At 48.1% G+C, this 26,368-nt stretch overlaps 2 protein-coding genes across 4 annotated transcripts; one reads left to right on the top strand and one right to left on the bottom strand.

Moving 5' to 3' along the window:
• Positions 1-1,148: 1,148 nt before the first annotated feature.
• FUS (FUS RNA binding protein) lies at positions 1,149-12,075 on the top strand. Of its 3 annotated transcripts, none has more exons than XM_028127452.2 (15): positions 1,149-1,251; positions 2,697-2,721; positions 2,825-2,976; positions 3,711-3,849; positions 4,014-4,201; positions 4,631-4,838; positions 6,417-6,451; positions 7,890-7,922; positions 8,646-8,749; positions 9,567-9,696; positions 10,211-10,312; positions 10,449-10,572; positions 10,911-11,011; positions 11,239-11,386; positions 11,875-12,075. In XM_028127452.2, the coding sequence occupies exons 1-15, from the start codon at positions 1,239-1,241 to the stop codon at positions 11,912-11,914; spliced, it is 1,542 nt and encodes a 513-aa protein (XP_027983253.2). In that variant the 5' UTR covers positions 1,149-1,238; the 3' UTR covers positions 11,915-12,075. The 3 variants fall into 3 exon arrangements, with proteins under 3 accessions (XP_027983253.2, XP_008151005.2, XP_054570431.1); XM_008152783.3 differs by having other exon boundaries at positions 3,708-3,849; XM_054714456.1 differs by lacking the exons at positions 4,631-4,838; positions 6,417-6,451 and having other exon boundaries at positions 3,708-3,849.
• An 11,910-nt stretch (positions 12,076-23,985) lies between these two features.
• PYCARD (PYD and CARD domain containing) lies at positions 23,986-25,306 on the bottom strand. Its single transcript, XM_008152781.3, has 3 exons — positions 24,875-25,306; positions 24,618-24,677; positions 23,986-24,313 (listed from the first exon to the last, which is right to left on the bottom strand). Exons 1-3 carry the CDS (start codon positions 25,149-25,151, stop codon positions 24,057-24,059), a joined length of 594 nt encoding a protein of 197 aa, XP_008151003.2. The 5' UTR covers positions 25,152-25,306; the 3' UTR covers positions 23,986-24,056.
• Positions 25,307-26,368: the final 1,062 nt, after the last annotated feature.

Genomic DNA, 26,368 nt, shown 5'->3' with positions numbered 1-26,368 from the left:
GTTTGATCACCAGTAGGGGACATGCAGGAGGCAGCCGATCAATGATTCTCTCTCATCATTGATATTTCTATATATATATATATATATATTATTTAATTTTTATTGATTTTTATTGATTTTTTTACAGAGAGGAAGGGAGAGGGATAAGAGAGCTAGAAACATCGATGAGAGAGAAACATCAATCAGCTGCCTCCTGCACACCCTCTACTGGGGATGTGCCCACAACCAAGGTACATGCCCTTGACCGGAATCGAACCTGGGACCCTTCAGTCCACAGGCCGACACTCTATCCACTGAGCCAAAACGGTTAGGGCTCATCATTGATATTTCTCACTCTCTCTCCCCTCTCCCTTCCTCTCTGAAATCAATAAAGATATATTACAAAAAATAAAAATATTTTTAAAAAGTCACAATCCACAAATCCTGGTAAGGACTAAAGAAACGCAACCCCTAAAGGCGGTGAAGTGGCCCGGCCAGTGTGGCTCAGTGGTGGACCTATGAACCAGGAGGTCACCGTTAGATTCCTGGTCAGGGCACAAGCCCGGGTTGCGGGCTCAATCCCGTGTGGGGCGTGCAGAAGGCAGCCGACCAACGATTCTCTCTCATCATTGATGTTTCTATCTCCCTCTCCCTTCCTCTCTGAAATCAATTAAAAAATATATATATATATACATGAAAGACGGTGAAGTGAAAACCGGTCGGAGTGTGCTGTCAGGGAGAAACCTTTGAGCAATGGGCACAGGAGCTCGCCATCCAGAGTGAAATTAGGGCCCAAGCGAAAAGCGCCCGCCGAAGGAATTTCGGTTCCGCCCGGCGACTCTCGCTTTGACTACAGTTCAGTCCACAGAAGCCCTGGCCCCTCGCCCCGCCCCCGAGGGTAATTAGACTATACCATTATGCCTTGTTAGGGGTGAAGGAAATCGTGGGCTATCCTCCAGAGCGAATCGGAGTTCTTTGTTAGAAAAAACATGATTATATATATTATTTGAAGATTCTTAGGTTCTTAGTTAATATGCTTCCCTTCTGCCTGCTCGGCCCTCTATACTTTCTGAAGAGTGTTAGGAGTGCGGCCTTACCACCCCCTTGGCTTTCCGCATTTGGTACATTCCTCCGCGGTACGTAGGCGGGAGGCATACATAAACCTCGACGCAGGCGGCGGGGCGCTCAGTCCTCGAGGCGTCGGCGCTGTGTGGTGTGGGAGTTTTGTGGCGTGTCGGCCTGTGTGCGCGTGCGCCGACATGGCCTCAAACGGTATGTAAGAGCGCGAGGCGGTGGCGGCGCGCCGAGCCGGGCTCGTTTCCTCCCAGCTCGGCTTATGTTTTTCGGTGGGACCGGGGCGGTGATCCCGTGTAGGATCTGGTACCTCTGTGGCGGGAAGCAGCATAGAAGGGTGGAGGGGGAAGCCGAGGTCGCCATCTTGTTTCTCTGCTCCGATGCCTTGCGCGGGGCGGGAGGTCTTCCATTCGCAGTCCTGTTCCTTGAGGTGAGGGTTGGGAGGCACGATTCTTGGTGACATGAAATGTGAGATACGGATGGAAATGCTCGGCCCCTGTAGCCCCTCTTCCCCCCGCTTCCCAGCCCTGCGCTCGGGCCGCTTTGTCGCAGTGCTGCATCCGGGCACTCGGTGCGCGCACGCGCTCTGCCGGCCCCTCCCCCCCATTTCGCGGCGCGAAGCCCCCTCCCGCCTCTTTTTGGCCCTTTTTGTCGCGAGACCCTCTCGGCTAAAGACTGCGCGGTGCCCGTCCCGCATGGACCTCGGTCCCCCCCACCCTCCCACGGGTCCCTCGGGAAGGGGCGGGACCACCCCACTCCCTCTTGGGTTGCCACGCGGCGCGGGGCCGAGGTTCGGGATCCCGGGCCGCGTGCCCGCCTAACGGCTGGCGGGTGGTGGTGGTTCCTGAGGGTCGTCCTACGGACCTGGGGACCGGGTCCGAGCGTGTTCCCGCCCAAATTCCCTCTTTCTGGGGTGGGAACGGAAAGGAGCGACCGCCCCAGGCTAGGCCACACCCTCTCCCGGTTCTTGTGCCCTTTCCTGCGGGGGAAGCGCCTCGTGTACTGTGCGGAGGAGAGGAGTTGGTCCGGCCGGTGCGCCTTCATACCGGCGTCTTAAAAGCGCTTTCACTACTTTTGGTTCCCCGATCCCCCCTCAGCTGCGGGGCAGGCAGGGCGATGAGAAAGCGGATTCAGTTGGAGCCACGGGGCTGGGCACTTGAGTACCAATGGACTTGTCTCCCGAGGCGAGCACTTGGTGATGGTCTCTGTCATGTGGGGTCAGAGTTCTCTTGGTCACCTGTCTTTGCATTAAAAGTCCACTTGCTAGTCTCCAAATTGTGCGAAGGGTGGATGGCCTCTTTGGAGACATGCTTGTTCTTTTAGTTCTTTGGTTGAGAGAGTGGCCACATCCCGAACACTGGTGCCGCCTGCTTCCAGCTGTAATTAAAACCCACCCCACTTACACAGCCCCGACTTCAGCTTAACTCTTGGTGATACCTTCCTCCTGGAGTGGGCATGGAAAGGAGATGTGTGTAGATTTGTGCGGTTCCTGAGGCCAGTTGAATTTGTGGAAAATTGTGGCTGTCCACCAAAACTCTCGGTATTTCCATCCAAAAAGATCTCTAGAAATTTGCTTTTTCTTTATTGTGTTCTACTTTCTTAGGGATGGCTGAAAGTGATGTAATTGTATTTTTCTTTTGCAGACTATACCCAGCAAGCAACCCAAAGGTGAGTGTCATTTCTGGGCTTCCAAAGTTTGCAGAGGGCAGGAGTTGCCGTTTTCCTGATTGCTGATTTTTTTTTTTTTTTCCTTCCCCACGCCCTTCTCCAGCTATGGGGCCTACCCCACCCAGCCTGGGCAGGGTTATTCCCAGCAGAGCAACCAGCCCTATGGACAGCAGAGTTACGGTGGCTACAGCCAGTCTGGGGACACTTCAGGCTATGGCCAGAGCACCTACGGTTCTTACGGGCAGACCCAGAACAGTGAGTCCTTTTAAGTGGGTCACCCGCCTCTTCCTACTCGTTCTGAATGTTGCTTTTCTTAACCCCTAAGCAGTGCTGAAATGCTGAAACTGTCCCGTGTTTCTTTTCCCTTATCCAACCCTTCAGACTCTGGAGTCTGAGTCCTTTCAAACAAAAATGCTTACTGGTTTGTAATTCTGTTTTGTTTTCTTTTTTTACTTTCTATTTATACTGCACTTTTCCCTATTTCACCTCAGCATGAAAGTGAAATGTGGGGGGGAAGTAGTCACTAAAGGGGAGAAAGTTTTAGGCTTTTAATACTTATAGGGAGAAAGTGATTTGCCTTGAAGATGTTTGAAGTTAGACTATTAAATGTCATATGCTACAGTGAGAGGTGGAATTTTCCCTGAAGTATAAATAATATGGGTTGTAGTGCAAACACATGAGCAGGTTGAAATGATGTTAATGAAAAGGGGTATCGGGCTGTGGTTAGTGGTAGTCCTGGAGACTGGCTTGGGGATGGGTGGGATGAGATTGGAACTCTGAAGTTGCTAGAAGTTGGAACATTAGCCTTAAGGTAGAAGAGAAGGGTAACATCTTTGACTATAATTTGCACAATTTCTAAGTAGCTTCTAAGAGGCTGACTTTTTAAATAAGGTAGCATTAGGTAATATGTAAGGTTTTTCCCCATCATTCTTTGCCTTTTCTTTTTCCTCTTAGCTTGTGTGACTTCCTTTCTCTTTTCCTTGTAGCAGGCTATGGCACCCAGTCAGCTCCCCAGGGATATGGCTCAACCGGTGGCTATGGTGGTGGCCAGAGTTCTCAGTCATCTTATGGGCAGCAGTCCTACCCTGGCTATGGCCAGCAGCCAGCTCCTAGCAGCACCTCGGGAAGGTAAGAAGTTGTGGAGAGTGTTGAATTGATAAGGAATGATGTGACCCCAATAGGAGTAATGGGGAGAGTGTCTTTGTTGGATTTAGAGAATGGGGATGTACCAAAAGGGAAAGGAAGTAGTGGACATGTTGGCATTATAATTCTGTCTTTTTCCTTTTTTTTAGTTACGGTAGCAGTTCTCAGAGCAGCAACTATGGGCAGCCCCCGAGTGGGGGCTATGGTCAGCAGTCTGGCTATGGTGGACAGCAGCCTAGCTATGGACAGCAGCAAAGCTCCTATAATCCTCCTCAGGGCTATGGACAGCAGAACCAGTACAACAGTAGCAGTGGAGGTGGCGGAGGGGGTGGAGGAGGTGAGAAGGTGTCTTCAGTTTTGTCTCATATCTGTTTTCTATAAAGATTGATATTCTGCCTGGTCCTTGCCCTGAAAGGGTTCTTAAAAGTCTTGATTTCTTATTTCCTGACTGTCTCTTTTTTTAAGTATGTTTTTATTGATTACAGAGAAGGAGGGAGAGGGAGAAAGAGAGAAACATCAATGAGAGAATCATTGATCGGCTGCTTCCTCACACCCTCAACTGGGTATTGATCCCACAACCTGGGCATGTGCCCTGAGCGGGAATGGAACTGTGACCTCCTGGTTCATAGGTTGATGCTCAACCACTGAGCTACACCGGCCGGGCTGTCTCTTTATTTCTAGTCACTTATTCCCTGGTTGGTTGAACTGTTTTATGTCATTTCACAGTGTGTTTTTTCCCTCTTAAGGTATCTTTTCTTTCTGACAGGTAACTATGGCCAAGATCAGTCCTCCATGAGTGGTGGCGGCGGTTATGGCAATCAGGACCAAAGTGGTGGTGGTGGCGGTGGCTACGGGGGAGGCCAGCAGGACCGTGGGGGACGAGGCCGGGGCGGTGGCGGTGGTTACAACCGCAGCTGTGGTGGCTATGAACCCAGAGGTCGTGGAGGTGGCCGTGGAGGCAGAGGCGGCATGGGGTAGGTGTCTTGTGAGCCAGGGAGTAACATCACTGGGGGGGTGTGGTGGGTTTGCATGAATTCAGTACCTTAGAGCATGGTTAGTCTTACAGGGATTTGTCATGGCTTTGATATAGGGGGGCATAGACTGTTTATTCCTCCATCCCATTTTTGTGAGAGCTTGGGAGCCTGAACCCACACCTGAGTATTGACACATTTCCAAAGGAAAAGAAAAAACATATGGGTGTGTATGGATTGGAGTCATTGATATCCTAGGCAGGAAACATGGAAGTAAAGGCTTCTTTCTCTGCAAGGGAAACCGATGATCCCACTCCTGGTAATAGGGAAACTTGTTACTTGTGTTCCCATGTGTCCTTTAAGGGAGTTGTTAACGGTGAATCTGACTTCAGCTTCCAGGATTTGACTACTCTTCCCATATTCTGTAGTCATTTGAATCCACGAGCTTTATTTGCAGTAATTTGACTGACAGCGATGATTTTGTTTCTGACTTGCTTTGTGGGGCTATTGAAATGTGCAGGCCATTTGGACAAAACACACTGGACAGTTGTATCCCACATATTTGCTCCACTGTCCCCCTCCCCCTGGTTACCTGTCCAACTGGACCTTCCCTTCCCGCTGTAGTTGATTTGAAGTAAAACCTTCGATTTGATGTTAAGCATGCGTCAAATCTGTTGGTAAATATTATTAGAAGGACCATACTCTTGTCTCCCTTGAAAAGGGGAGGGATGTCATCAGTGTGTTACTCTTTTTTTTTTTTAAAGTAGGGTTTTAAAGTGAAAGTTTATATATGGTAAGTATTCAGAGGGTGGGTGGGGGCAATCTCAAAAACCGTACAGAAATGAGGAAAACTATTGTGTGCGTGTGTTTAATGCAAAACTTTAAAAAGAAAAAACAACTGTTATGTGACTGTTAACTTGCTCTGCATTTTATGTGCCACAGGTATGAAAGGTGACATTGCAAAATACTCCGCTCTTCTCGCAGTGTAGAAGGGGTGACCCCGGTGGTTGGGGGAAATAAAAAACGGCTCAGTAGTTAGGATAGGGTTTAGTTAGCTAAGTTTGTCTCGCTTTAAGGGGAAATTGCCTTTGGTTTTGACTTTTTATGGAATGGGGTTGGGTCTGCTTGCTGCTTTCAAAGCAAAAACCACAAAAATGTGTTCAGGGCTACCCCAGCCTGGTGTGAAATGTCTTCTGGGTAAATTGGGGGTAGGGTTTTTAAACCAACTATTGGGTTGTCAACCACTTGCGTGCAACAAGAGGAAAAAACATCTGCTACGTCGGAAGACCAACCAAGGAAAATGGGTCATTTTTTTTCCAGAGGAAATAGATATATAACCTTTTAAAGCAAAATTCTTAAAAAAAACTGTGTCTAAGAAATTTGCACACATGTGTGTGACATGCTCAAAGGTCAGACAAGGGGTGGTCAGGAAGAGGAATGTATTTTAGTAGCCACTTGTATCTTTTTCCCAAAACACAATACCCTTGTTTGGGGAATACTAAAACAAAAACACACACAAAAAAACGCCCGTTTGTAGCTGTTGGAAGCTTCATGTCCTTTCTTCTAACTTGTCTTCTCCAGCGGAAGTGATCGTGGTGGCTTCAATAAATTTGGTGGTAAGTGAACAGAGTTTCCAAAATTCCCAACTCTCCCAGCAATGCTTTGTCTGATTGTTCATTTGCCAGATGTCTTAGCGTGTTTTAAGTGTCAAAGGTTTTGAAGTGTCCAGAACCACCTCCAGAAAGGGGTGGGGTAGAATGCCACCTGCTGCCAGATGTGTGCTAACGATGCAGGCAGGGGTAAGACTCAGCAGTCGTCTTTCACCAAATTGGTTTGACTCCGGTCAATAGGTGTTTAATGAGTGTTGCCACACCTGGTACTTATGACCATGGCATTATGAAAAACTGGAGAGTGTGCTGGAACACGAACAAACTTGGCTCTAGGGTCCTTTTTGATAATTGTGTTCAGGGTGTGTGTGTGTGTGTGTGTGTGTGTGTGTATGTATGTATTTGTATGTGTATGTGTAAAAGTGTAACAACCTCTAAGTGTTTTAATTCTGGAAGAGGGATGTGAAATACTGCCCTGAGAATGGTGAAGTTGGTATATACAGTATTTATATATTAAATACTGAATGGTGTCAATTCAATTCTACATATATGTATTTAAACAACTCAGATGGGCAAATAGAAACTAGCTGCGGAAAGGAAGGTGTGGACCACAAGAAAGGTTGGGAGCATGTGTGGCTCATGGGAAATAACAGCACAAACTGAATTCATGAAAAATGGCAAATTTGAGAAGTCTGCCAGTAAGCTGGAACTTTTCTGGTTTGGTTAACAAAAGGTTTCTTGATTTGTCTCACCATTTAAAACCAAAGGCCCGGGTTCATGATTTTGGTGTCATTGAATGTGGGTACAGTGTGTATATATGGTGAATTCAGAGAAACTTTGGTCAAAGGTGGTCTCTGGAAAAAAATAGGCTGCATTATGGAAATAAAGCTATTATATATGTTTTTAATTTTTTAAATTTTCATATGTGGTTTTGGGGAAACAACATGGTTTTAAGAATGGTTTCTAAAGAAGAAATTAAAAATTGTTCCACAAGGGATAAGTGTCTTTGGTGTTAAAAGTATGGAGAAACTGGATGGATGCATATCACATTGCTGGTGGTGAGCCCGTTTCTCTCGGGGGTGAGAGAACAGGGCCAAGTTATGAGTTGGTTTGTTAAGTTCAATGAGTTTCCCTTTTGGCCCCCCACCTCCCCCCAATCTGTGCTGAGGACATTTCCCAGCCTGAGCTGGGGGAGGCAGCATTTTCTGAAGTGCGGAGTTGTCCCTGTGGGGACTCAAGTTACATACAGATCTTAAGAAAAGGGGCCTGTGTCGTCTTCCCCAGCCATGCCTAGGATTTTCTCTGGGGTTTGGAGTGAGACTGTGAGCACTTAACTGATACTTTGCGAGTTTGGATTTGGTTTTAAGTTTTTGCCTTGTCAGTCTTTACCTGTTGACTAACGACTCCTCTTTCCTTGTTTTTTTCTTTCCCCCCCATGTTACTTAAGGCCCTCGGGACCAAGGATCTCGTCATGACTCTGGTGAGTCCACAGGTGGCTAACATGGGACCTTTTCTGGATGTTTTTTGAGAAAGAGCAGGGGTAGAGAAGGAAAAAGGAAAGGGAAGGAGGGAGTTTAGGTGTAGCTGTAGTTAGTGATTTATAAACAAACATGTATCAGAAATAACTGATGTAGTGTACTCCACCAGCAGTTTAGTAGATTGGCATTTCTAACAAGTCTCAAGAGGGCTGATACATCTGTATGGTCCATGCACCAGAACTGCTGGTTTAAAGTATAGGTTTTTAAGATGTGAATCATGACCAAATTAGTGAACACAAAAGACTCATACAGGGAAGCATTTAGTGTATCTTTGTTTTGATGATGCTTGTACTGGATTTTAGTATCAAATAGGTTTCTTACCTTGAGGTCTTCAATTAAGAGTTTTACAAAACACTGGTGTACTTAATTGTGTGATCTTTGGCAGTTAATTTGAGCCCTGGTTTCTGTAATTGGTATTAACGTGTGAAAGGATAGTTGTAGAACTAATTTTAAATTTGTGAAATGGGTACCATATAGACATTCAAATAAAAAATAGAGATGTGTTTTGTGTGTTTTTTGTTTGTCTGTTGTAAACCAAATTATATTGGTTATTTTAGAATTTTTTCCTTTGAAAGTTTAGTATCAGGTATTAGGTGAAGAGTCACTGACTTATTTTAGCTTTGCTTGTTTTCTAATTCATGTTTTCTTCTGCATTACACAAACAGAACAGGATAACTCAGACAACAACACTATCTTCGTGCAAGGACTGGGCGAGAATGTTACAATTGAGTCTGTGGCTGATTATTTCAAGCAGATTGGTATTATTAAGGTACTTGTGGAGCAGGGTGGGTGCTTTCTATCTGTTTCAGACTTTTGGATTTCACACATTAGTAAAAATAAATGTCTTAATGGTTATAAACTTAATTTGATGAGGAAGGAGCATTTGCTGTTGCTATTTTCTAAAAGAAATAACACAAAGACAATTGATAAAAGGACTATCCTAGACTTTTGAATTTGTAAGGTACAACCATTAGTTTTATCTTTTTAACTAGAGGCCCAGTGCATGAATTCGTGCACCAGTGGGATCCCTCAGCCTGGCCTGTGGTATCGATCCGAAACCGGCTCTCCGACATCCCCCAAGGGATCCCGAATTGCAAGAGGGTACAGGCCAGATTGAGGGACCCCACCGGTACATGTCGGGGCCGGGGAGAGACGAGGGAGGTTGGCCAGCTGGGGAGGGACTGCAGGAGGGCTCCAGGGCGTGTCCGGCTGGTCTTGCTCAGTCCCGATTAGCTAGATCCCAGCAGCAAGATAACCTACCAGTCAGAGCATCTGCCCCCTGGTGGTCAGTGCATGTCATTCCAAGCGGTTGAGCAGCCTTAGCATATCATTAGCATATTATGCTTTGATTGGTTGTCCATTCAGACACTTAGCATACATATTAGGCTTTTATTATATAGGATATGATGTGAGAGACCATGGGAGCCATTGATTTTCATTCAAATTACATGTGAGATGGGAACTAGTAACTGGGAAGAGAGGAGCTGATGTGTGGTTACGATCAACCTCAGGTTCTGGAGGAGGAAGTTAGAAGGTGGGTAGAACTATTATGTCCTGTAAGCCTAATGTTATGTTGCCTTTTTCAGACAAATAAGAAAACAGGACAACCCATGATTAATCTGTACACAGACAGGGAAACGGGCAAGCTGAAGGGAGAGGCAACGGTATCATTTGATGACCCACCTTCTGCTAAAGCAGCTATTGACTGGTTTGATGGTATGTATGAGGAGGCTGGTGTCAGGTGGGGAGATCCGGGCAATCAAGCCTTGGGAAACTGACTACATTTTGAGGGTTTCTTTGAGTCTTTCAACATTTGCTCTATGTGCTACTTCAAGTAGTCTTTATTTTTGCTTATATCTCTAGATTATAAACCTTTTCAGGAAGGCAGAGTCTTACCTTGTTGATTGTATCTAGTGTTCTTTTCCAAGCATGTCAAATGAGGCATCTGTTTTAGACATGCTTGTTTTAGACCCTTGGGTCATAATAAAAAGCCTCCCCCTTTTTTTTTGGGATATGTTTTTATTGATTTTACAGAGAGGAAGGGAGAGTGATAGAGAAAATCATTGATTGGCTGCTTCCTGCACACCCCCTTTTGGGATCAAGCCCACAACCCGGCATGTGTACTGCCTGGGGAATCGAACTGTGACCTGGTTCATTGGTTTGAAGCTCAACCATTTAGCCACACCAGTCAGGCAAAAGCCTCCTTTTTATACCTTTTTTATTTCTTTAGGTAAAGAATTCTCTGGGAATCCTATCAAGGTCTCATTTGCTACTCGGCGTGCAGATTTCAATCGAGGTGGTGGCAATGGTCGTGGAGGCCGAGGGCGAGGAGGTGAGGAGCTATTTCCTGATGTTAGTGTAAAGAGGTGATGGGAAGAGGGGGGAGCATTGTGAGGGCTTTCGTAGAAAAGAAGGTTAGGTTAACTAACCATGGAAAGGGGCTGGACCCATATTTGTATCTACACTAGGACCCATGGGCCGTGGAGGCTATGGAGGTGGTGGCAGTGGTGGCGGTGGCCGAGGAGGATTCCCAAGTGGAGGTGGTGGCGGTGGAGGACAGCAGCGAGCTGGGGACTGGAAGTGTCCTAATCCGTGAGTGAAACTTTTTTCTCAGTCTTACATGTGTGCCCTTTGATGTTATGGTAGAGTTGTGTGTTTTCCAAACTAGTAAAGTCAAGGCTGCAGTGATAGAGACAGACGTGGCCAAGAGCTTACCTCCTAGGTAAGGTAACTGTAGTGGGAAAGGTATTGGACTGGGTTCACTAATTTGCAGTTTTTGTTCCTGTCTTTGAGAAGCAAGCCTTCTTACCTTTCTTGAGGCCTGAGGGCTCAATTTTCTCTCTGTAAGGTCACTGGAGTCTGAGTCTATTTCTAATTCTAGGTCTTGCCCTACTCTCCACCCCTACAAGTTAATTTTTACTTTTCCTCAGTACATGCGAGAACATGAACTTCTCTTGGAGGAATGAATGCAACCAGTGTAAGGCCCCTAAACCAGATGGCCCAGGAGGGGGACCAGGAGGCTCTCATATGGGTAAGGAAAAGGCAGAGCTGGTAATAAGAATTTGGCATCAAAAAGCCCTTAATTTTTGGGGGGTTAGGGGTGGGCTAGAAGGGATCTGTGGGGGAGAAAAGGGAGGCATATGTAATACTTTTGATAATATTTAATTTTTTAAAAAGCCCTTAATTTTAAGCAGAGGTTAGAGGGAAGGTGTAGGGGTTGATTTTGGGATATGATATATCATATTTCTTTTGTCCTAGGGGGTAGCTATGGAGATGATCGTCGTGGAGGCAGAGGAGGCTATGATCGGGGCGGCTACCGAGGCCGAGGCGGGGACCGTGGGGGCTTCCGAGGGGGCCGGGGTGGTGGGGACAGAGGTGGCTTTGGCCCTGGCAAGATGGACTCCAGGTAAGACTAAATTGAAATAAAAGTAATTGAACAGGTCATGGGGTTGCAAGTTTTTTTTAAAATACATATTTTATTGATTTCAGAGAGGAAGGGAGAGGGAGAGAGAGAGAAACATCAATGATGAGAGAATCATTGATCGGCTGCCTCTTACACGCCCCCTACTGGGGATTGAGCCTTGTAATGCAGACATGTGCCCTTGACTGGAATCAAATCTGGGACCCTTCAGTCTGCAGGCATACGCTCTATCCACCGAGCCAAACCAGCTAGGGCGGGATTGCAAGGTTTTGTTGAGAAAGTTGTTTCATTTTGAGGGTTAGATTGTTAAACTGAGATTGTGACCATAGGGGGAAGGAATGAAGGAAGGAGGGGATGAAAGTTATCTCTGGAAACTAATCTGTATACTCAATACTTAGATTTCTTGGGCTAGGATTTTGGGGGTGGGATGAGAGGTTGGTAACTCGGACCTTAATGGATACTCTTTTTTGCAGGGGTGACCACAGACAGGATCGCAGGGAGAGGCCATATTAGCCTGCCTCCTGAAGTTCTGGAACAGCTTTTCTTCTATACCCAGTGTGACCCTCGTTGTTTTGTAACTTTCCAACTCCTGACCCACCCATGGGTTTTTGTGTCGGACTATGTAATTGTAACCATATGTCTGGTTCCCATTAAAAACCATCGTTTTAGTTAAATTTTCTATCTCTACCCCCTTTTCAGAGGATTGATGTCCAGGTCAGGAATGTGGGGTGTTTTCCTCTCTCAGATAATCCTGCCCAGCAGGAACTGGAATAAAGTGTTTGATACTTGGTCCTGGGGAGAAAAAGTCAAGTGGTCTCCTTAAAAATAGAGATTAAACGCATCACAAAGTTGGGTGTATGAATGGGGTAAATGAATATGTGATGTCATGAGTGTTTGCCCCAAATATGCCCAACTCTGTGAACAACTCTTAGCACATTTATTTACATGCTGGTCTTAGTGCATTTACTGTTTACAGCAGCCTTACCCTCTTTAAGGACTCTTGGGTCTTTTTACACTTTTTAAAATGTGGGGCTCAAATCAGAATTGCCTTTAGGGGCAGTATTCAAATTTGACCACCATGGGAGGTGGTGCAATCAGGTCTTTTGTACAAAGGAGAGTAACTGAGCACCTCACTGCAGGGGTTTGTGTGGCCTCACTATAGACAGAAAAAGTATATGGGGCATATGACAGAATCAGAATGATTGAGCCCTAGTGTTCTGACTTCATTTTCAGTCTGAAGCCATTTTTCTGAAGGGAACAAACTCAAATGTTCATTTGCTTAGACCTTTTTTATGTGAGAGGATTCTAAATTTGAGGGAAGAGGTTTGTGGAAGGTTGAGAGTGGGCCAGGGTCATGCACCTATGACTTGAGGCCATAATGTATCAAAGGAACTTATTTCAGGCACCTGGGTGCAGGTGGGCTGAGTCCAAAAAAGGAATCAGCAGTGACTGAAGGGGGAGGCAGGTTTTTATTAACTTACTCTAGAGGACAAGTGCATGAATTTGTGCATGGGTGGGGTCCCTCAGCCTGGCTGGCGATTGGGCTGTCCTGCTGAGGTGGGGTGGGGAGGGGACCTCTGGAGGTTGGCTGTGGGAATGCACTGACCACCAGGGGGCAGCTCCTGTGTTGAGTGTCTGCCCCCTGGTGGTCAGTGTGCATCATGGCGACTGGTCCTTCAGTCACTTAGGCTATTATATACTAGTCTATAGGTATATATAGATAGCTGCTGGCTGCAAACAGTTCTGCTGATATAAGGGTCCGGTCCATCCTTGGTTTCTCCCAGCGCCAGATGTCTAGTGATTATCTAGGCTATGCTGAGCTCAAGGCTGCAAGCTTTCTGCAAGATAACTGCTAAGCACAATAAGTTTCCTCTGCCCTGTTTTATTCTGTTTACGATGAAGAGATGGTAATAAGGGGAAAGGTTAGTTGGGAAAGGAAGTTTAGAGGCATTACATTTCAAGGTGCACCTCTAGTTTTCCTAAAGATGGGGCTTGGATAGATGTAGGGAGGCAGTGGTCTACCTGGCTCTCACATCCTGCCTGTACCCAGAAGGCTGAGGTCATTGCTATTATGAGATATTAGGCTTGTATGAGCTTTAGTGATTGTGGGTGGTAGGTCCTCCCTTTCAACGTGGTGGTGGAGATGGGGAAAGTGTGGGACCAATGAGTTCTAAATCTCAGAACAATGCCCCTCAAACTTGAATGCCTTTCCTGACCCTCAGAGACCCCACTTTCCCCCCAATTCTCAAATTGAGAAAACTTGGCTGTACCTGCAATCAATCGTTGAGCGTGCATTTTAGTTATATAGAACTGAAAATTAGAGCCAGCAGCAAAAAGGTGCCTGGGAGCCCTGGTGAAAAAGTGCTTTCCTCTGTTGAAATGGTCAAAAATGCTCTTTGCTGTCTGTTTTCTAAAGAGTTGATTGGTTCATCGTGAGGTCTCCCCTGACCAGGCAGAAGCTCTGGCTTTACCCTCCCTACTGGGTGGGGGTGCTCAAAAACCAAGAGTAGGGTGAGTGGCTGAGCTCCCAGGCAATGATCTGAATTGGCTAATTGGACTTGGTCCATGTGAGAAGCCCTTGGATTTAGAGCCAAGATTATAGCAGTTCTCTCCTTGGTGTGGCCAGGCTGTTTGATCTCTCAAATGATGGGTTTGAGTGGCCTGATCTGGGTCTCAGAAGTTTGTTTCTGCCTCACCGAGTAGGGTTCTGGGGCTGTGGTTTCTTGGTCCCTGCTCCTAGGGGTAAAGGTTGAAGATCTTTGTGAAACCTGAATACTGAGTGGGACTGTTGGTATTAAGTTCTTAATGTCCTTTAATGGGCTTCAGTGATATTGGCTAGCTCTTACATAAAAGGCATCAGATTAGTGGGTAGATCCATTGTGAGGACCTTTCTAGGATGGATGTAGACAAAAATAGCAGAAAATGTTGGTTTTGAGGAGCTGGTTCTGCTGCCAGTTCATTATTATTGAAAAAATCTTAAAGCACTATGTGCCTGACTTTTCTTTTAATTATTACTTTAATTAAATCTATTGAATTGCTTGGCTTTTTTGAATTAGGATTGGTATTGGGACAGGCTGAATAAAGGTTGTGGGTGGGAAGAGGTATACTATAGGTCTGCTTGTCCCCTTTGATTTAGTTTAGTCTTTTTAGCTTTCTATCACATGCTGGGCCTGGCCAATTTTTTTTTTTTTTAATACTGATTTCAGAGAAGAAGGGAGAGAAACATCAATGATAAGAGAAAATCATTGATAGGCTGCCTCTTGCATGCCCCCACTGGGGATTGAGCCTGTAACCCAGACATGTGATTGGATCTTAACCTCCTGGTTCATAGGTTGATGCTCCCAGGCCCAGCCAGGTTTTATTGATTTGAATATAGGGCTGAGGTTAAGTCGTTGATGGGTAGACTAACCAGGAGTTAAGGTGTAGGGTCCAGCCCCTATGAGACTCTACTTCATCCAGGTATGTTTGCTCCTACTTGGTCTCTGTCTCTTAATGATCCACCATGGGCTGTGACCTCACTTCCTATACTGCCATGCATGGGAACGAGGCTAAATTCGGTGGGGTCTCATCTGCAGCCATTCCTCCCCAGTCTTTACAGAAATCAGGCTCTCTTTACTTTCGGGCCCTCAATATGTAGAAAACCTTTAATTTTTAACTTTTCGGAAATAATTTGACAGTTTCCACAAAAATTGTTCTTGGTGTTGGCATATAAAAACTGAGGAACTGTCCAGTGGATCTTGCCAGGAGGTTTGGCTTTAGGGCTTGTAGAAATTGTTGGACTGTCAATGCTATGGTTTTAGAGGGGCTTTTGGAGACCATTTTGAATCTAAAATTCCTATTGTTTGCCCGATTGGCATTCTCAGTGGCTGAGCATTGACCTATCAACCGGGAGCTCATTGTTCGATTCCTGGTCAGGGCACATGCCCAGTGTTGTGTGGTTGGCTTGCAGGCTCAGTCCTCAGTGTGGGGAGTGCAGGAGGCAGCCAACCAGTGATTCATCATTGATGTTTCTATCTCCCTCTCCTTTCCTCTCTGAAATAAAAAATAAAATACTCATTGTTCGAGGCCAGGAACAGGCAGGAAAAGTGTGTTCCTCGTGAGCAGGAATTTGCTGATGGATAGTGCTCTCAGCTCCTTGGGTTGTAATGTGGCTTTAGCCTTGGTGCTAGAGAAAGGGCTTCTTTAGCGAAGAATAGTTGAGAGCCACCAGTGTGGGAACTGGAGACAGGGAAGGAACTTGGACTGTTGGCTTGAAGGTTGGGGATTCCTTGTGCTCTAATAGGGGACCAAATTTAGGCGGCTTTATGTGGGGGAATTCCAAGGTTGGGGGTGGTGAGTGTGGTGCAGTGGGAAAATAAATCCTTGAAGGGAGCTGGAGTCCAGCTTTTCCACCCACTACCGCACACACTTCAGGCTGGCAGTGTTGCTCAGTTGCCTGGATTCCCTGTAGCTGTTCAGTGTAGTGTCCTTAGAGCTTTGCAGCCTCTTTAGGGTGGGGGCGCTCTGTTAGATCTAGGCTTTTTTACCTGCCCCACCCCCTTAGATTTTGAAGGAAAGCTGGCCCATCCTGTGTACTGTCTCCTCCAGTAGAAAGGCAAATCCCTGTGTGGGAAGGCCTCTGCAAACCTGACTCCAGTCTGAGATGGCAGGGCCGAATCCTCTAGGCAGCTGTGTGTCTAAGTTGAAGACGCGTGTGAACCGCTGGACAATTTTGTTGGCATTTGGGTTCTAATTCAGTATGTAGGTCCAGGTCGGGTGCAAGCTCTGGTGCTGCTGCTGCTGATTCAGTAGCGTACTTAAAGCCACGCATTCAAGTTCTGCAGAGACTCCTTTTCTGCTAATTCCCTCCACCTTTCCTGTGACGGGGAGCTTGATTGTACAGGACTTCTTAAATATATTTTTTTATTGATTTCAGAGAGGAAGGGAGAGGGAGAGAGAAACATCAATGAAGAGAGAATCATTGATTGGCTGCCTCTTGCACGCCCCACACTGGGGATCGAGCCTGCAACCCGGACATGGGCCCTGACCAGGAATTGTACCTTGACCTGGTTCATAGGTCAATGCTCAACCACTGAGCCACCCAGGCCAGGCTGTACAAAACTTTTAACAAACAATGCTACCTAGGAGTTAAGGAAAAGGTAGGGAGGGTGGGATCTGCATGTGAGTTTTTTCCTAATTAGCATAGGCCAGCCAAAGCTATCTTTTCTGCTTTTTCCCCCAGTTATGTGATGCTTAAAGATGTGAGCAAAAAATTAGATTATTTCAGATCATATTCTAAACCATTGGGGAGCTAGAGACATACATCTCAGAGATAATTGCTAAAATTAATGTACTTGCTTTGGGTCAGTTGGTGTAAATGATGAATTAAGCCCTAGTTTCCCTGCTTATAGGTGAGGATGTTGAAGCACAAACTGGCCATGAGTCTCAACTGTGAGAGGTGGAGCAGGGATTTGAATCTGGATCCTTTGGCTGTGGATTTTGTGTCCTTCACCACTATGTGGTGCTGTGTGGAGAGTGGCTAGTGTTCGGACAGATTCAAGCCTCGGACCGACTTGTGGCAAAGCCACATACAAGTCCCAGCTTGGAGGGCAAAGCTCTCCCAGCACAATTATAGCCAAAAGGCTATGGTTGTAAGCTTGACATTATAGTCAAACACTGCAGTCCTAGGTAGCTAAGGGATGTGGGCTGCAGGGGTGTGCAGTGAGTGCTGACAAAACAAGGCTTGATAGAGTTCAGAGAATGGCAACAACAGGAAAGAAGCAGATCTGAAACTTGCAAGAACATTGCAAACATCGTGCCCTTGTTTTGCTTTGTGTGATCTGACTAAAATAAAGATCCTGCTTACAGGCAGGGTCACTGTTTCCTCATCCAGGCCCAGTGATCCACCTGGTCCCAACTGTATTCTGTTTTCTTTAATACTTCACCGCCCCCCCTCAGGTTCACCCGTGGCCGTGCTGGATGTGGTTCAATGCTGTGTTTAAAGACTGGTAGAACTCAGTTCTGCTGTGTCCATCCTCGCCCCCCCTCAACCCCCCCCAAAAAAGGAAAAGGGAAGCTCCCAAGAAAAAAATTTTTAAAAAATGTATTTTATTGATTTTTTACAGAGGAAGGGAGAGATAGAGACTTAGAAACATCGATGAGAGAGATTCATTGATCAGCTGCCTCCTGCACACCCCCCACTGGGGATGTGCCCGCAACCAAGGTACATGCCCTTGATTGGAATTGAACCTGGGACCCTTCAGTCTGCAGGCCGATGCTCTATCCACTAAGCCAAACCGGTCAGGGCCCAAGAAAGATTTTAAACTTAGTTTCTCTTTTTTTCTCAGGCCTGCACTGGTTTTTGTAGCCTCTGTCTTGTACAAGGAAGTGTTAGCTATGGCCCCATCTCATGAGAATCGTAAGGTTTCTGTGAAGTTTAAAAAATATATACTGTTAGACACTAGGGGTACACAGTAGCTGTCATTCATCGATTATTTTTTATATGCAAGGCACTTGCACAGAGGTTGGGAAGATTTTTTTTTTTTTAAATCACATAATATGTGTTTTTTAAGAGCATGGAAGGGAGAGAGCCATTGATGTGAGAAACATTGATCAGCTGCCTCCCGTACTCTGTACGCCCCAGCCGGGGATCCAGCCTGCAACCTAGGTATGTGTCCTGACCGGGAATTGAACCCACAACCTTTTTGGTGTATGGGATGATACTCCAATCAACTGAGCCACCTTGTTGCGGAAGATGTCTTTTTATGGGGCTCAGTCTCATTACAGTCCTGTGTGAAAATATACCATGACAATATGGTTTGCTTTACACAGAGATCCTATAGGAAATGCCCTGGGGCCCAGAGGAAGGCATCCAACACCTATGGGCACACTAGGACAGGTAGATTTCAGGATGTTCAGAAGCATGTGCTAGGGCACAGGGTGTGAACAAATAGGGATGCTGGACCATGGGGTAGGTGGAGAGGAAGATGGGAGAGGTTGGGTAGGTTCTTACAGGCTGGGCTGGAATGAGAGTTTAGGTATCCTAATGTTAAAATTGAGAGTCCATTTCCATGATCAGTTTTGATCACTCAGGCCCTTGAAAGTGATAGATTAGAAACAGGTAAGGCATGAGGCATAAACCAGGTGGGACCAGTGAAGTTGAAAGCAAGGCAATTGCAAGACTGACTAAATCTAGGCTTTATGGAGCATGATAGGATTTCTGGTTAGGCTGCTGCTGTTGCCACATGTACCGGTTAATGTTGCGGATTATTTTTCAGTAGATGGATGTTGATATATATGCAATCTGATATGTATGCTATTTTGTTTTGACAACAAGCTTCAAAACTTCGTATGTCAAATTTGCTGAAGGTGTTAACATCATAGATATTTTTACACTTAAAAATGTTGAATTTTGTGCCAGAAAAAGAACATTTGCGGGAAGTTTTAATTCATTATTTTGAAGAAAAGTGCTGCTGAGTACTTAGGGAAGCTTATGGTGAACATGTTCCATCTCAAGATACTTGTGAACGCTGGCTTAAATGCTTTAAAAGTGATGATTTTGATGTGAAAGACAAAGTCCAGGTCAACCGAAAAAGTTTGAAGACCAACAATTACAAGCATTATTGGATGAAGATGCCTGTCAAACTGAAAAACAACATGCAGAAAGATTAAACGTTGCTCAGCAAACAATTTCCGATCGCTTACAAGCAATGGGAAAGATTTTAAAGGAAGGAAAATGGGTGCCATGTCAACTGAATGAAAGACAAGTGGAAAACGGAAAAGTCATCAGTAAAATGTTGCTTCAATGGCATGGAAGAAAGTCTATTTTGGATCGAATTGTGACTGGCAATGAAAAATGGATTTATTTTGAGACTCCCAAATGCACAAAATCATGGGTTGATCCAGGTCAACCATCAATATCCACTGCAAGGTCTAATCGCTTTGGAAAGAAGACGATGCTCTGCATTTGGTGGGATCAGGAAGGTGTGTGGTGTATTATGAACTTCTAAAACCAGGTGAAACCGTTAATACTGATCGCTACCGACAACAAATAATCAATTTGAACCATGCTTTGATTGTGAAACAACCAGAATGTGCCAGAAGACACGGCAAAATAATTTTGCTTCATGATGACACACCATCACACACTTCAAAACCAGTTAAAGACACGTTAAAAGATCTCGCCTAGGAAGTATTAACCCACCCGCCGTATTCACCAGATCTTGCTCCTTCATATTACCAGTTGTCCCAATCAATGGCACAGGCATTTTCTGAGCAGCACTTCAAAACGTACGAAGAAGTGGAAAATTGGGTCTCTGAATGGTTTGCCTCAAAATAAGAATTCTATTGGGATGGTATGAACAAATTACCTAAAAGATGGGGAAATGTGTAGCTAGCGATGGACATTACTTTGAATAAAGCACTTTTGATGTTTCTCTTGAAATTATCGTGTGTTTTATTACAAAATCTGCTATTATTAACTGGTACACCTAGTACAGGGTCGGTAAAAGGAAGACAGATTCACTCTTGGAAATGGTAAGGTCCTTATAGAACATGTGATTGAACATATCTCGGATTGAATAAGGCTCGAGAAGAGGGTTAAGGGTGGATCAGCATTTTATGGGTAGCTGGCCAAAGAAAGGACTAGGGCATGGGGTTCTGAGGTGTTGGGGCTGATTCCCACCTTTTGGGAAGCTTACGTTTTCTGGAGTCCTAGGTAGCATTAGCTATCCCTTTTGACAGGCCACATTGTCCCTTCTTGGTAGATTCCTCCTATAGCTAACCACTTGTTTTTCCTATTGCTCTGGTGACCCAGGTCAGAATAGGGAAATGTTGCACAGACTCAGTGAGATCCTACATACATCCCTAAAGGAGTGTGTGTGGAGAATAAACACTGCATTTGTGTCATCTAGGTGAGGGTATAGAAATGAAATCTTGTAGCTTTGTTCATTGTGGGTTAGTGTATCATTTTGAGTGGCACAGAACCAATCACCTTATACTCTCATACCTGGATCCCTGTTTGATTAACTCCCAAGGCTCCTCCTTAGTGTCTCCTGTTTTGCATACTGGTTACCCCAGCACTTCACTGCTCTATGACTAGAAATAATTTTGGTGCAAAGTGTATGCAGGTTGTCGTCCTAGGACCCTGGTTCCCTAACAGGCTCTGGAAAGGCTCGTTAAGTGCTTTTTCTGAAGAGAGATAGTTGGCCCTTGAACAACATGGGTTTGAACTGTGCAGGTCCAGTTAATAAGTGGAGTTTTTTCAGATGACCTGCACAGTTCAAATGCAAGTTGTACAAGGGTGGACTCCATGCTTTGGAATATCTGTATGTGGAGGGCTGACTTTTTTTTTAACCTTTTCATTGCATTTATTGGGTGACATTTATCTATATGAAAGGCTAATATGCTCATTGTCCCGCCACCTGTCTGACCTGTTGCTATGACGCACACTGACCACCAGGGGGCAGACGCTCAACACAGGAGCTGCTGAGCTGCAGTGACTCGGCAGTGGTGGTTCTCGGGTGATGTACCCCGAAACCAGAGAGGAGGGAACCCGATTCCTCACGGGGCCACATGATTCCACCTTCAGCTGTGGGTTTGTTGCTGGGGGACTGTCGGCCCTGAATCTGGTTTACTGCACACTTGCATTTGTGTTCCACACCCTGTACACCCTGTACTATGATAGCAACTTTGCAGAGTGCTCTCTCACACTTCAAGACCCCTTAGGGAATGTCAGAGAGCCAGTTTTGGCCCAATCCCTGCAGGCCAGGTAAGGGACCCCCCACCTGCTGGAGAGATCCCTGCTCATTCCACAGATGCTGGGGAGGGACCACGGGAGGTTGGCTCCAGGGTGTGTCTGACCAGTCTTGCCCAGTTCTACCCCACTGGCCACCTTCTAATTCCCTTTCAATGTGCACAAATCCATGCACTGGGTCACTAGTTGGTTAATCCTACCTAACAATAGACAAATATGCAAATTGACCGCACCTTCGCTACGCCCAAACCATGCCCACCAGCCAAAGCCACGCCCACCAGCCAATCAGGACGAGTATGCAAATTACCCCAACAAAGATGGTGGCTAATTTGCATATCAAGACAGCTTAGAAGCCAAGAGATGCTGAAGGGAGCAAAGCTGTGGAGAAGCAAGCAAGCCTGGGGGAGAAGGGAGGAGCCGAGGCGGGGCCGGGGGAGAAGGAAGGAGAGCGGGGCGGGCTGGCGGAGAAGGTGGAGCGGAGGCGTGGCGGGGTAGAGTGCAGCAGGAAACCCTACTGCAGGAATTTTCGGTGCACAAAATTTGTGCACATCAAAAGGGGGACCCAGAGTCAAGTCCCCACCCACCCACATGTGCCTCAAAATCGCGTGAGACCCAGACCCGCCCCCCCCCACCCACACCATTGGGCTAGATTCAGACCCGGCCAGTCCCACCCTTGTCAAGCCCCACCGGGCAGGGGGCGTACCCTCAGGTCCCCTGACCTGGCGCCAGGATGGGGGGCATGCCATGAGGTCCACCGTCAAGCCCCGTCAGGTGGGGGACATGGCCTGAGATCCCCTGTCAAGCCCCACTGGGTGGGGGGCGTGGCCTGAGGTCCCCCGGCCTGGTGCCAAGGCAGGAGGCGCAGCCTGAGACCCTCCAGCCTGATGCCAGGGCGGGGGGCATGGCCTGAGGTCCCCTGTCAAGCCCCACCTGGTGGGGGGTGCAGCCTGAGGTTCCCCGCCTGGTGCTGGGGTAGGGGGCACGGTCTGTGTTCCCCCAACCCAGCACTGGGGGTGCACCTTGAGGTCCCCTGTCAAGCCCCGCTGGGTGGAGGGTACGGCCTGAGGTCCCCTGTCAAGCCCAGCCAGGCAGGGGGGCGTAGCCTCAGGTCCCCTGGTCTGGTGCTGGGGCGGGGGGTGCTACCTGAAGTCCCCTGTCAAGCCCCACCTGTTGGGGGGCGCGGCCTGAGGTCCCCCAGCCTGGCCCTGGGGCAGGGGGAGCAGCCTGAGGTTCCCTAGCCCAGCACTAGGATAGGAAGCGCACCTTGAGGTCCCCCAGCAAGGCCCACTGGGCGGGGGGTCTCGGCCTGAGGTTCCCTGTCAAGCCCTATGGGGGCGGAGGGGTGGGTGTAGCCTCAGGTCCCTGCTGATTGCTCATTAAGGCTTCTTAGGGGAACTTGGCTTCAGCTGTGGGTGCAGCCATCTTTGTGATGGAGTGATGGTCAATTAGCATATTCCCTTTTTATTAGATAGGATTGTGTGTTTACCAGCCCAAATCAAATCTTTTTCCATCACCATTCATCCCCCTTGACCCTCCTCTACCCCCTCATACCCTGTGGTTATCACCATACTGTTTTCTGTGTCAGATTTTTGTTTGTTTTTTTAATCCTCACCCCAGGATGTTTTTTCCACTGATTTTAAAAATATATATATTTTATTGATTTTTTTACAAAGAGGAAGGGAGAGGGATAGAGTGAAACATTGATCAACAGCTTCCTGCACACCCCCTACTGGGAATGTGCCCATAACCAAGGTACATGCCCTTGACTGGAATAGAACCTGGAACCCTTCAGCCTGCAGGCCGATGCTCTATCCACTGAGCCAAACTGGTCAGGGTTGATTACTTTTTTTTTTTTAGAGAGTGAAAGGGAGGGAGGGAGGAGGAGGAGAGACAGAGAGAGAGAAGCATTGACTGGTTGCCTCTTGTATGTGCCCCAACCAGGGGCAGGGAGGGAACCTGCAACCAAGATACCTGCCCTTGACCGGAATTGAACCCAAGACCCTTTGGTCCGAGGGCCGACACTTGAACTGGAGCCAAACGGGCCAGGGCTGATGTGCTTTTTTGTATTTTTTGGGGGGGCTTAATCTCTTCACTTTTTCCCTCAGCCCCGCAGTTCCCCGCCCCTCTGGCAGCTGGCAGACTGTGAGTCTATTTGGTTTTTGTGAGGGCTGACGAGTTTTATGTGGGGATTTTAGACTTCGTAGGAGGCCAGCACCCCTAACCCCCATGTTCAAGGGTCAACTGTATGTACTTCTATTTCCTTTAATTCCACCACAAGAAGAAATATCTATTAGAATTCATAAAGTTTTGCTTTTGTGATTAGCATGTTTTCTGGGCTTAGTGTAACCTATATCCCCTCCTCCAGGGGGTGGCAGGGAGTCATTTAGCCTGCTGCTGTCAGTGCCAGAAGGAACCCTAGGATTTAATTGGTCGCTTGTGGTCTTCCATGTTTAGATGCTACTGTCTCCCCCTGAAAATTGCTCTAATTGTACAAGTACTCTCTCCCATGGAAGAGGCAAAAGAGAAGCTCTGCCAGCTAGCAGAGTGCCTAGGTTCAATGCCTCTGCCACACCTGCTCCCGCAGTCCAGACCCTTTGTGCACGCCCCTATAACACACTGCAGGGCTAGCTGGAGTCTCCAGGGCGGACCCTCTCGGATAGCACCGGAGGAGCCACTGAATGGCGAATGAAGGAATATTCGCCTTGGTGACAGGCAGGCAGGGTGACAGTTTGGGGAGCCTGCTGCCCAACCCTTGAAAGGCAGTGAGCGGCACCTGAGCCTCCGCAGCGTTTAGCTGTGTAGCTGAGCTCTGCATGTGCGGCCAGGCTGGAAGCAGGAAAACCCACACAAGTACAAGCTGACTTTTTATTTAAAAAATCACTCATTCTGCACGTCCAACCCCTGGTAGTTCCAGCTGCTGCCTCAGCTCTTTTCCAGGTCGTCCACCAAGTAGGGCTGGGTGTCCTTCAAGGCCTGAAGGAACAGATCCTTGCAGGTCAGGTTCCAGGCTGGAGCGAAGCTGAAGAGCTTCCTCATCTTGTCTGGATTGGTGGCCTCTGCCCGCACTGCCTGGTACTGCTCCTCCGTCAGGACCCTCTCGTACAGAGCATCCAGCACGCCGTTCACGTCTGTGACCCGCTTAATGAGGGCTTCCCGGTGCCGTTCCATAAAGTGCGGGGCTGGGGGGAGGAGAGGTAGAGCAGGTGAGCTGGCACCCAGGGTGGGAACTGGGGCGTGTTGCTGCAGAACCCTGCTTGCTTCAGAATGGCTCTAAATGCACCCGAAGGGGGTGGGGCTCAAGGTGGGCAGCCTCTCCCCAGCTAGGCTCCGCCCAAGGTGTGTGGGCAGGTAGGTGGGTGGGAAGGGTTGGCCCAACCTTGCTCTCTCCCAATGCAAGTGTTTTGGTGACAGACAGGCTGTGCAGGGCGCGGTGGTGAGGCTGATGAGGTGCCCAGGCAGGTGAGTTTGGGCGTGAAGCCTCACCTGATCTGGCTGCCGGCTGGAGAGCAGAGGCACTGATCCCTGCTGTAATGGCTCCAGAGCCTGTAAGGAAACAGAGGCCTAAGTGGTCCTCTCCCTTCCTGTGGTGTCTCCAGGCGCTCGGGGTCAGGGGCCCTTGGGTGGGGAGGCCAGGAAGAGCTTTCTTAGGGGGTAGGAGGAACAGAAAGCGAAAGAGCCCGGGGGGGCAAACGGGGGTTGGGTTAGGCGAGGGGCCCACGAGGACATGGAGGCTGGCTCACCCCGGGCCCGGCCGCGGGCCTGCAGCTGCTCCGAGGTCTCCTGCATGCCCATGTCGCGCAGCACCTGGGCGGTGAGCTCGGCGGCGTACGCCTCCAGGTAGTAGCTGACCAGCTTGTCGGCGAGGTCCACGGCGTCCATGGGCAGCAGGGCCCCCCGCGGGATGCGCCCGTAGCCGTCGCGCAGGGGCACGGAGAGCAGCTTCAGCTTGAACTTCTTGAGCTCATCAGCGGTCAGCTCCTCCAGCGCCTCCAGGATGGCGTCCCGCGTGCCCGCCATGGCGCCGGGGTCCCCCGCCGCCGCGGCTGCGGCTCACCGGGGTATCCGCCGACCAGGAAGTCTCCTCTGGGGCGGGACCTGCAGCTTCCCGCCTTCTCCCGACACCGCCCCTGCCCCAGCCCATTGCCCTCGGGTGGGAGTTAGGTCGCCCCAGACTGTCCCTGGTGTCCCTTCTCCCGCCCCGCCCCCATCCCTACCCCTACCCCTACCCTCAAGGCCTCCGGTGTCAGTCCCTTGGCCATGGAGAGGGGCGCCAGGAACCGATCCTCCAGCTGGTCCGCAAGGTAGGACGCGGGAGACCAGACGGGAGAGGGAGGCGCTCACGGGTGGTGCCCGCGACTCCAGGCTTGCACTAGCTAGCGCGGGCCAGGAATCCAGTTTACTGGAGTGCCAAGGCTTAGAATCCCCGAAATCTCCACCTCCCCCTGAACCTCAGCATCCCCTCCCACATGCCAGAGGATGTTAGAATCAGAATCCTAACAGCCAGGACCTTGTAGCTCCCCATTGCACATACTGGGGGAAATGAGGCATTAAAAAAAGGGAGGAGAATAGCTGTGTGCGCTTTATCTCTCAGCCTCAGTTTCCTTACCTGTCAAATGGAGGCAACACGCGCTTATCCACTTAGTAAACATTCCAACATGACCGGGGCTACCCAGTGGCTCCTGAAACCTTGTCAGAACTTCCCGGGAGAGCCAGGCTTTGGTCCCAGGAGCCGAGGTTCTGGGGACGCAATGACAAGAGACACTTGTGATAGTTGAGAAGATTCTGGACGGGAGGGAAAGTCACGGGTGGGAGTCACTCTGGGTGGTTTGCCCCAGATGAGCAGGTGAAAGCTGGGGGTTGGAGCCCACGCTGTGCCCAGAATCCTTAGCTTGCTCTTCACACGGCTGGTCTGGCCGTGTGGATCTCACCAGCCTTGTCTTGCACCACATCCTGTTCTCCCTCCATCTCAGTTCCAACCACGCTGGCCTCAGTTCCTCAAACGTGCCAGGCTCCTTCGCTGCCGTTCAGTCTTTGCACATGCTGCTCCCTCAACCTGGAAATCTGTCCCCTCACTCTTGCCTGATAAACTCTTGAGACTTTAGGTCTCAAGTTAAATGTCACCCTCTCAGGGAGGCCAGGTTTAGAATCCCTCCCAGAGCAGTTCATAACACCTGCTACTTGCCTGTCGCTCTCACAGCATTGTGAGTGCTTGTTTAGTACCAGTCTTCCCAGCC

Source organism: Eptesicus fuscus, chromosome 4, assembly GCF_027574615.1.
Source record: "Eptesicus fuscus isolate TK198812 chromosome 4, DD_ASM_mEF_20220401, whole genome shotgun sequence".
In the NCBI taxonomy this organism is placed as follows: domain Eukaryota; kingdom Metazoa; phylum Chordata; class Mammalia; order Chiroptera; family Vespertilionidae; genus Eptesicus; species Eptesicus fuscus.
The sequence above is the reverse complement of the archived record's forward strand: the minus strand, read 5'-3'. Positions and strand labels throughout refer to the sequence as shown.

Coding starts and splice junctions, on each gene's coding strand:
- FUS (XM_008152783.3), top strand. Junction 9,697..10,210: donor AGCTATTGACTGGTTTGATG/GTATGTATGAGG, acceptor TTATTTCTTTAG/GTAAAGAATTCTCTGGGAAT. Junction 11,387..11,874: donor CCTGGCAAGATGGACTCCAG/GTAAGACTAAAT, acceptor TCTTTTTTGCAG/GGGTGACCACAGACAGGATC.
- PYCARD (XM_008152781.3), bottom strand. CDS start 25,151: ATGGCGGGCACGCGGGACGCCATCCTGGAGGCGCTGGAGGAGCTGACC. Junction 24,678..24,874: donor GGCCCGCGGCCGGGCCCGGG/GTGAGCCAGCCT, acceptor GTTTCCTTACAG/GCTCTGGAGCCATTACAGCA. Junction 24,314..24,617: donor CCAGCCGGCAGCCAGATCAG/GTGAGGCTTCAC, acceptor TCCTCCCCCCAG/CCCCGCACTTTATGGAACGG.